Consider the following 10,492-nt stretch of genomic DNA (forward strand, 5'->3'; position numbering starts at 1 on the left):
CTCCAGTAGAGTGTCACAGGTTCTGCTCCAGTACACAGTTCTGTCCATCCTGTGTGTGAATAAATGAAGTTTAGTGCAGGAGACTACCCCCACTAGGGCTCCAGGCAGCCCTATTGTAAACATTATATACTGTACTGTATGTTATAATATTACATAAAGTATATGCATATACAGTATATGTATGCATATGTATATATACATATGTATACACTAGATATATATCAATACATACATACGTTTAAAGTTTTGCTCCGTATAGAGTGGAGAGAATATTAAATATATACACCAGACAACATTCTTACGACCTCGGCGATCTCTCGTGGGTGGCCTCGTAGAAAATATTCTACCGACGCGCACTGTTTTAAGATGGCGCAGGAGGTCAGAGGTCACGATGCCACCAGTTGCAGTGCCTTGGGAAGTTTAAGACACAGATTGGTAAGTCATTAACTAGTTGTGAACTCTTTCGGGCTCTTTATAGAAGATGGTGATTGCAGCTTAAAGGTCACTATGAAACTACCAAGTACTGAATTCTCCAATTTTTGTTTAAGTATATGTGAATAAAACCTTTTAAAATTCTTTTAGATCATACATAAGGAGGGAATGTAATATATATGTTTAATTTACTAATTGTCGCATTTTACTAATTTGATTTACTAATTTATGCATTCTTCTTCTTCTTACTCACCCTCCATACGTAAATATTTGATCTGCAGTACAGTCGTTTTATCAAGCTTGCAATCTTGCATAAATCAACAGACGATCCTGCATTTCTTATTGAAGCAACGGAGCACTGGAACCTTTCACTCAGTCTTAAGGTGAGGCACGTTGACACCAGTGTGACTTATACTGACACCAGTGTGACTTATACTGACACCAGTGTGACTTATACTGACACCAGTGTGACTTATACTGACACCAGTGTGACTCATACTGACACCATTGTGACTCATACTGACACCAGTGTGACTTATACTGACACCAGTGTGACTTATACTGACACCAGTATGACTCATACTGACACCAGTATGACTCATACTGACACCAGTGTGACTTATACTGACACCAGTGTGGCTCATACTGATACCAGTATGACTCATACTGACACCAGTGTGACTTATTCTGACACCATTGTGACTCATACTGACACCAGTGTGACTTATACTGACACCAGTGTGACTTATACTGACACCAGTGTGACTTATACTGACACCAGTGTGACTTATACTGACACCAGTATGACTCATACTGACACCAGTATGACTCATACTGACACCAGTATGACTTATACTGACTCCAGTGTGACTCATACTGACACCAGTGTGACTGATACTGACACCAGTATGACTCATACTGATACCAGTATGACTCATACTGACACCAGTGTGACTTATTCTGACACCATTGTGACTCATACTGACACCAGTGTGACTTATACTGACACCAGTGTGACTTATACTGACACCAGTGTGACTTATACTGACACCAGTGTGACTTATACTGACACCAGTATGACTCATACTGACACCAGTATGACTCATACTGACACCAGTATGACTTATACTGACACCAGTGTGGCTCATACTGATACCAGTATGACTCATACTGACACCAGTGTGACTTATTCTGACACCATTGTGACTCATACTGACACCAGTGTGACTTATACTGACACCAGTGTGACTTATACTGACACCAGTGTGACTTATACTGACACCAGTGTGACTTATACTGACACCAGTATGACTCATACTGACACCAGTATGACTCATACTGACACCAGTATGACTTATACTGACTCCAGTGTGACTCATACTGACACCAGTGTGACTGATACTGACACCAGTATGACTCATACTGACACCAGTGTGACTTATACTGACACCAGTGTGACTTATACTGACACCAGTGTGACTTATACTGACACCAGTGTGACTTATACTGACACCAGTGTGACTTATACTGACACCAGTGTGACTTATACTGACACCAGTGTGACTCATACTGACACCAGTGTGACATACTGACATCAGTGTGACATACTGACATACAGGTGAGAACACACACACTACAAGAGTTCTGCGCCAGTAAAGTGTCACAAACTACTGTCACAAATCTAAGGGGGCCTGTGGCTGAGTGGACAGCGCTTGGGACTCGTAATCCTAGGGTCCGGGTTCGATCTCCGGCGATGTCGGAAAACAAATGGGCAGAGTTTCTTTCACCCAGATGTCCCCTGTTGCCTAACAGTAGACAGCTGTTACGGGCTGCTTCCTCTGTGTGTGGGGGGGGGGAGTTAGTACTTAGTAATAGTTGATTGATTGACAGTTGAGAGGCTGGCCGAAAGAGCAGAGCTCAACCCCCGCAAGCACAACTAGGTGAATATTAGGTGAATACACAAACACACACACACACACACACACACACACACACACACACACACACACACACACACACACACACACACACACACACACACACACACACAGTAATCCATCCATCTAATCCAGACAAGGCTGGATAATTTAACACAGGTGGTGCACGCACTAGGGGACACAGGTGGAAGCTGAGTGCCCAACTGAGCCACAGAGACATTAGAAATAACTTTTTCAGAGTCAGAGTAGTTAACAGATGGAATGCATTAGGCAGTGATGTGGTGGAGGCTTACTCCATACACAGTTTCATATGTAGAAGTGATAGAGCCCAGTAGGCTCGGGAATCTGTACATCAGTTGATTGACGGTTAAGAGGCGGGACCAAAGAGCCAGAGCTCAACCCCCGCAAGCACAACTAGGTGAGTACAACTAAGTGAGTATACACAAACACACACACACACACACACACACACACACACACACACACACACACACACACACACACACACACACACACAATTAGGTGAGTACACACACACACATCCAATTATATAATTCTTAAAAATTGCATTCCTTCGCTTCATTGAAATACGTTGAAGCTCGGCTAATTATTGAGATGGTTCTAACTGTGACCCCAATCGTAGTCTGCAACTTAGAGACTGGATGGAGTTTCCCACAAATATAGGTCACACTAGGGGTCACCTGGGCCACACTAACACGGGTCACACTCGGGTCATTTGTGTCACATTAATACACTTCACACTTGGGGTCATCTAGGTCATACCTGTCACACTGGGGTCATACTAATACAGGTCACGCTGAGGTCATCTGGGTCATAACTGATGACAAGTCACCACGGCTGAAACAATCCAAATGGGAAATATACTCGGTGGTGACTCGTTAATTGTGTATTCCATTTTCTGGAACGTGTTTAACTCTGCATTCTCATTCAATACTGTGACTTGCTGTCACCCACCAGCCGGGATTACAGGGTGGCGCACCGGATCACCCACTTATAGGTAGTGGTCCACAGCTTGCCTCCTAGACTAAAAGACTATTGGCAATATAAATGTGTGTGTGTGTGTGTGTGTGTGTGTGTGTGTGTGTGTGTGTGTGTGTGTGTGTGTGTGTGTGTGTGTGCCAAGCCATCTTTCTGACACACACATGTTCTACCAAGCCAGTATGGTGATGGTGTGTGGCGGTGCCGTGGCTGCTGGCTTGAGTAAGTGGGATACGAAGCCAGGTAACAAAGTGAAAGGCTGCGACTCCTGCTCTCCGACAATTAAATAAATTAATAAGTTTTTTTCAGACTTGTGTCATTTCTCGAAATTACATGGTAAGGATTATTATGTGTATACATATATATGTAACTTATTTTCGTTTATTGTATTTTTTTTTCTCTCCTCTCTCTCTCTCTCTCTCTCTGTCTCTGTCTCTGTCTCTGTCTCTCTCTCTCTCTCTCTCTCTCTCTCTCTCTCTCTCTCTCTCTCTCTCTCTCTCTCTCTCTCTCTCTCTCTCTCTCTCTCTCTCTCTCTCTCTCCGTGTTGAAGCAGATAATAAATTATTGTACCAGTTGAGATAAATATATTATGCCACAATATCGAGCTTAAAAATTAATAATATCGCCTCTTCCCCTCCTCCTGTCTAACCTCTTCTCCCTCCTGGGAGCCTCCCTGTCCAGGACGGACAGGTACGTCGACACTTTCCACTATTTCCGTACTAGAAAATAGGTGTCCGGGTATCTCCGTCTCTCTCCCTGATTCCTTCCCTCCCTTTCTCTCTCCTTCCCTCCCTTTCTCTCTCCTTCCCTCCCTTTCTCTCTCCTTCCCTCCTTCTCTCTTCCTCCGTCCCTCCTTTTCTCCCTCTCTCCCTCTCAAAATATGCAAAAAAAAATATATATATATTTATATATATATATATATATATATATATATATATATATATATATATATATATATATATATATATATTATATATATATATATATATATATATATATATATATATATATATATATATATATATATATACATCCAGCAAACACACCACATAACCACATCGTTATTTTTACTATTACAGCTTTAGTGCAACGTTGTAACAACGTTCTGTTTGTGTTGCGTGTGATTTAAATTTCTTTCTTTATTATGCTCCCCATACCCATCCCGTGGGCGGTGGTGGAAAGGGTTACAGAGGCACATAATCTGTTCAGGAACTGAACCCCAGAGTTCGTTTAGCTAAGCGAGTAACAATCTTTTGAAGCTAGTTACACAATTGTTAATATTACATACGCATGTACATATATATGTAATCATTTACACAAATACATATACATATCAATAATCTTTTTATATCACAAGTGATTCAACAAGAGGCTCACAACAGTCACTATACAAGGAAGTTTACATCTATGGTGAGTCACACAGTTACTAATCTTGCTCCACACCCACCCAACTGGGCGGCAGCTTTACAGTCATGTGCAGGCTGCACCTACAGTATGCAAATTTTGGATACTTCGCTAAAATTCCTGGCATTACAGCATTATGAAAGAAGTACTTACACATTTCTTTGACTCCATTTATGGTGTTGTCTCTGAATTTCGCGATTTTTCACATTCTATTATATAATGGCGAATAGTTCTGCTGACAGAGTTTAGATTTAGTAAAATCTACATTAGCAGATGTTGCAAACTCCCAGAGGTACCGAGCCTAAGCCTAGCAATGGTAACATCTAGAAGTCTGCTAACCTTATTGGATGACACATAGACGTGCGGTTCTTCCTGCATAATAGAATGATGATAGATGGAGGAACTGGTGTGAATTTCACCTTGCCTCAAGAGTACGAGATTTTGTTAATGTTCCAGGAATATTGCTGCCCTCAGGCTGCTCAAAGACAGTCCGATATGGTAATCAATTATCTCCTTACGAGCAAAGGTTTTGGCTATCTCATCAGTTCTATCATTCATTCGGAGACCAATATGGGGAAGGATTCCACAAGAGACAAACTCTGACTCCATCATTGATTATTTCACCATATTTGTGTCTAGCTTCAGACACAAGCACCCCACAGTTATGCCTTGGGGAGCTGAGTACAGTCTAGGATAACAAGGAGTCACAGTTAACGTGTCATCTTTGGATTCATATACGCGCTCGAGTGCAAGGATTATGATAACCAATTCAGTTTGATGAATGGAGGCCCAGTTATTTATACGCGCTCCACACTCATAGTAGAAGGAACAATCTCTCACTGTCATAACAACTGCACTTCTAGAAACACCATAGAACTGGTGCATGAAGCCTTCAGTGTAAATAATTTGGGAAAGGGAGCGCTCTCTGACCAAAGAATCAATTTGGCTTAAAGCATTGTACTTTGCTTCTTGTCGAAGCAAGGCTTGTTCTTTAATCAGCTTCTTGGGTGGGAAAGGGGGGGCAGTAATTTGGAAAGGGGTCAGCTCCCATGGGGCAGGAAAGTGTTGTTGTTGTCTCTCTTCGTAGAGGTGATGATTATTATACATTCTGAGCTCAGTGGCGGTTTTGGTAATCCATCTGGAGGGATGCTGACTTTCAAGGAAGAAAGCTTGGAGGGCTTCAGTGCTGGGGTTAGGGTGGGTTAGCCTAAGCATCTTGATACCAATTAAAGCATTAATTTCAGTGATGCGATCTCTTACACATGGAATATTCAATTCCTTCCTCGTGTTTTTTTCATTTAGTTGTACGGGGGCATCCGAAAATATATCCTCATGGCTTCGTTTTGCATCTTTTCCAGCCCTCCAAGCATTCTCTCAGGCACTAGAGCAAGCATGGGTGCAGCATACTCGATCAGAGATCTAATATATGAGAGATGCATCATTTTCACAATTCTCACATTTGCACCATAGCTTGGATGGTAGCCTGCCACAGCCTTGAGAGCACGGAGCCTCTCTCTACATTGGCGACCCAGTCTGGCTACAACATTGCGGTACAGTGGAACCTCAAGACCAAGGTATTTGTATCCGGTTACATAGTCGAGCAGAGAGCCATCATGCAACTGCATCTTGCGAACAGCTCCACTCCGTCTGGGTTTGCGTCGGTTCAGGATCTTTGTTTTCTCTACTTAGATGACTAAGCCTAATTCCTGACACGTATTCCATACAGAGTTCAGAATATTTTGGGTATTGGTATACCCATTGATATGCATCAGTATATCATCCGCATAACTAATGATGTGTTCGCTGGGCCTCCTAGTTACTGAGTTTAGGAGTGCATTGATTAAAGCAGAACAGAGATTAAAGCAGAACAGAGATGCATTGATTAAAGCAGAATATTGAACAGAGTAGGACTGAGTACACCTCCCTGTGGAGTGCCAAGTTCAAAATCTCTCGTTACACTCCTATGCCCTTGGAACAGTACAGATGACTTGGATAGATAGCCTCTTATCCACCGTAGTAACTATCCTCCAACATTCATTTTATCAAGTTCGCTCATAATGGCAATGTCAAAGGCTGACTTAAGATCTAGGAAATTGGAATATGACCTTTCAGTATAGCGGGTAAGGAAGGCGCTCTCACCCTGTTCCCCCACAGTACCCGCGTTCCACACTACCCATGTACAGTGATGTACATCACTGTACATGGGTAGCTCTTTCCATGCACGAAGCAATATATCTGGGGAGACAACAAGTTACTAATTCTATACAGGAGACGGTTTAGAACCATCCTCTCAAGACACTTAAAGGTACAACTAGTGAGGGAGATTGGGCGAAAAGCATTCTGCTGGTTAGGTTTAGGAATGGGAATAAATAGGTCCAAGACTTTGGAAGCTCCCCAGAAGCATACGCAGTATGCCGTAAGTAACTCCATCCTCCCGGGAGGCTGGAGTAGGAGCCCACAAGCATCTGGCCTCCAGCCTCCGACAAACAGATACGTTCTCTCTTATTGATAGATGTGTACTCACCTAGATCAGAGATCTAATATAGCTTGCGGAGGTAGTGGCTTGTGTTATTTATGTTTCAAACCTTCATTCCCGCGCCCTGAATTATCCCTTATCATGCTACAGCCTCTCACTGCAGGACGTGCTTCAAACCCTCTTAAAAGGATCATATTGTATTAAATAGAATTCCCCGGGCCCTCCTCCTCTTTTTCTTGACCATCCTGATGTCACGGTTGGGTTTACTTGTGCCCACACATGCGTGGCTCTAATGTTCGGCAAAAAATACACACTCGAGGAGATGATAATAAAGAGAAGGAAAGCATTTCTCGTCTTCTCCGTAATCAAATAATGATTAAAAATCGTGTCATGGATCTCGTGAGAAACTTGACCCTGACTGCTGATCCCTTTAACCTGCAAGTATCATGAATTCTAACTTAGAGGCCAGAGTTATCGTAGCGGTAACACACTGCTATAGAGGCCAGAGTTAGTGTAGTGGTAGTTCAGTGTTGTAGAGGCTAGAGTTAGTGTAGTGGTAGTTCAGTGTTGTAGAGGCCAGAGTCAGCGTAGTGATAGCACCTTCTTGTCTTGCAAAGGCCAAACTTAGTGAAATGGCAACACATCAGCTTTCATAGGAAAACGTTTTAAGTTCAAATCCTTGTCAGCGTTGGACGATTTAAACGTTGTTTTTGTTCCAGCTCTCTCCAGCCAGTCCTCATAAACAATGGTCGAATGAGTGTTAATCCGACCACCAAACTCAGTGTTTACAAAGGAAAAACACTCCACCCGAGACTCACAACTGATCACATTTGAACTGTTCTTGAACAGTGCTTCGCTGTCTTCCACTGTTCGAATCCCACTTCCATTAATACCTCACCAGTGGACTTATATTATTGGACTATTATGCAATAACTGATGTACTCGTGGGCCCGGTTAAACACAAAAACACATGAAAAACGCAGTTTTTCATGTGTGTATGAAAAACACAGTTTTTCAGAAAAAAAACATGTTTTTTACCGTCACAGACGGTAAATATTATATAGTAGGTATATAAAAACCCGCTCGGATGCGAATGGAACATTTTGTGAAAATTTCAAAGCAATCGGTGAAGAATTTTCGGAGATTAGCGATTATGAACAAACGAACATTTCCATTTTGTAGGCCGAGAAGGCACTTCTCGGCCTACTATGCAAGGCCCGATTTGCCTAATAGGCCGAGTTATTTTCTTTATTTTCCATAAATTGTTTCCAATTGGTTTATTTGAATTATTATTATTATATTTTATTAGGAACATAAATTATTGACTTGGTTATATTAGTTTAGGCTAGGCTAAGTATAAGGGAGCCGAGCGAACAGCACGCTGGACTTGTGATCCTGTGGTCCTGGGTTCGATCCCAGGCGCCGGCAAGAAACAATGGGCAGAGTTTCTTTCACCCAATGCCCCTGTTACCTAGCAGTAAAATAGGTACCTGGGTGTTAGTCAGCTGTCACGGGCTGCTTCCTGGGGGTGGAGGCCTGGTCGAGGACCGGGCCGCGGGAACACTAAAAAGCCCCGAAATCATCTCAAGATCTCTCAAGATCTAGGTTAAGATATGTTAGGTTAGGTTAGGTAGGTTAGGTCATATATCTACGTTAGTTTGAACTCAGATTAAAGAAATTGACCTCATACATAATGAAACGGATAGCTTTATCATTTCATAAGAAAAAAAATAGAAAAAGATATAAATTCAAGAAAACTTAGATTATTAGGCAATTCGGACCTTGCATAGTAGGCCGAGTACTGTGTTCTGGCTACTAGGTACAACATATATATATATATATATATATATATATATATATATATATATATATATATATATATATATATATATATATAAAATTAGCGAGCATGGCTGTGGTAACGAGTGGGACCAGACTAGTCCTACAAGGTCGGCTGGTGTGGGGCAACACAACACTGTCGGAGCATCTTGGAAGAGCTGCCGGCTGTGTGACACACACCACAACTATCCCGAGGCACGCGCGTGCACGCACACACACACACACACACACACACACACACACACACACACACACACACACACGCACACGCACACGCACACGCACGCGCGCTATATATGAATAGTCTGAGACCCATTCTGGAATATGCAACCTTGGCATGTAACTCAGCATTTATTCCTAAAGAAATACGTACAAAACTAGAATTATCCAATTATCTACAAGCCTCATTCATGAGCGAAGGGGTCTGAGCTATAAGGAAAGACTGAGGGAACTAGACTTCACTACACTGGAGGGAGGAAGGAATAAGGTGGACATGATAACGACATACAAGATTCTAAGGGAACTTACTACGTAGATATAGAAGACGAAAAACATAGAAGACTGGAGGAACTTCATCAATCTAGTCGTGTTGATAGCAGACTACCCCCCCCCCCCCCCCCGCGGCTCTGAATGATGCTATGGAACGATTGGAAATGAGTGGAACGGATTGGATGAAGTTCTCAAGTACAATACATCTAGGTGAGTAGATCTAGGAGAGCACTCATTTGAATCTTGCGAGTAAAAAGCTTTATCCCTTCACTCATTTATGTCAGTACAGCTGAGTTTGTTTTGCTTGGTGAGTACAGCTTGGTGAATACAGCTTGGTGAGTACAGCTTGGTGAGTACAGTTTGTTAAGTACAGCTTGGTGAGTAAATCATATGAATGAATGATTAAGTCTGTGAATGAATGAGTAAATACACGATTGAACGGGTGAGTAAACCCGTAAATGAATGGTACAGCTTGTGAATACAGCATGGTTAAGTACAGCTTGGTGAGTACAGCTTGGTGAGTACAGCTTGGCGAGTACAGCTTGGTGAGTACAAGCATGGCAGCAGACACATAGAGCCAAAGGAGTCCTGATGGACACAACACACACTTACATCATTAACTCTGGTCACACTTGCCTCATTAACTCACTTTTCTTACAGTTGCCTCATTAATACACTCTGGCCACACTTGACTCATTAACCGGTACATTCTCTTGGCAAATTTATGCACAAACTTCGTCTAGTTGTGTTGACGGCTACAGAGTCATCACTGTGATGAGCTCTACAGAACCATCACTGTGATGAGGTCTACCAAGTCATCCCTATGAGACGATATTGCAAAAAATGGGTTCAAGAACTAACAGAAAAACTGCAAAAACAGGGGATTTGTTCACTGAGACGTTGGCCCATTGAAGGA

General features: G+C 42.3%; 1 protein-coding gene across 1 annotated transcript; it reads left to right on the top strand.

Moving 5' to 3' along the window:
• Positions 1-366: 366 nt before the first annotated feature.
• On the top strand, positions 367-2,024 carry LOC138369093 (uncharacterized). The gene is made up of 2 exons (XM_069332025.1): positions 367-435; positions 714-2,024. Exons 1-2 carry the CDS (start codon positions 367-369, stop codon positions 2,022-2,024), a joined length of 1,380 nt encoding a protein of 459 aa, XP_069188126.1.
• Positions 2,025-10,492: the final 8,468 nt, after the last annotated feature.

This window comes from Procambarus clarkii, chromosome 27, assembly GCF_040958095.1.
Source record: "Procambarus clarkii isolate CNS0578487 chromosome 27, FALCON_Pclarkii_2.0, whole genome shotgun sequence".
Taxonomy (NCBI): Eukaryota; Metazoa; Arthropoda; class Malacostraca; order Decapoda; family Cambaridae; genus Procambarus; species Procambarus clarkii.

Coding starts and splice junctions, on each gene's coding strand:
- LOC138369093 (XM_069332025.1), top strand. CDS start 367: ATGGCGCAGGAGGTCAGAGGTCACGATGCCACCAGTTGCAGTGCCTTG. Junction 436..713: donor GAAGTTTAAGACACAGATTG/GTAAGTCATTAA, acceptor TTTGATCTGCAG/TACAGTCGTTTTATCAAGCT.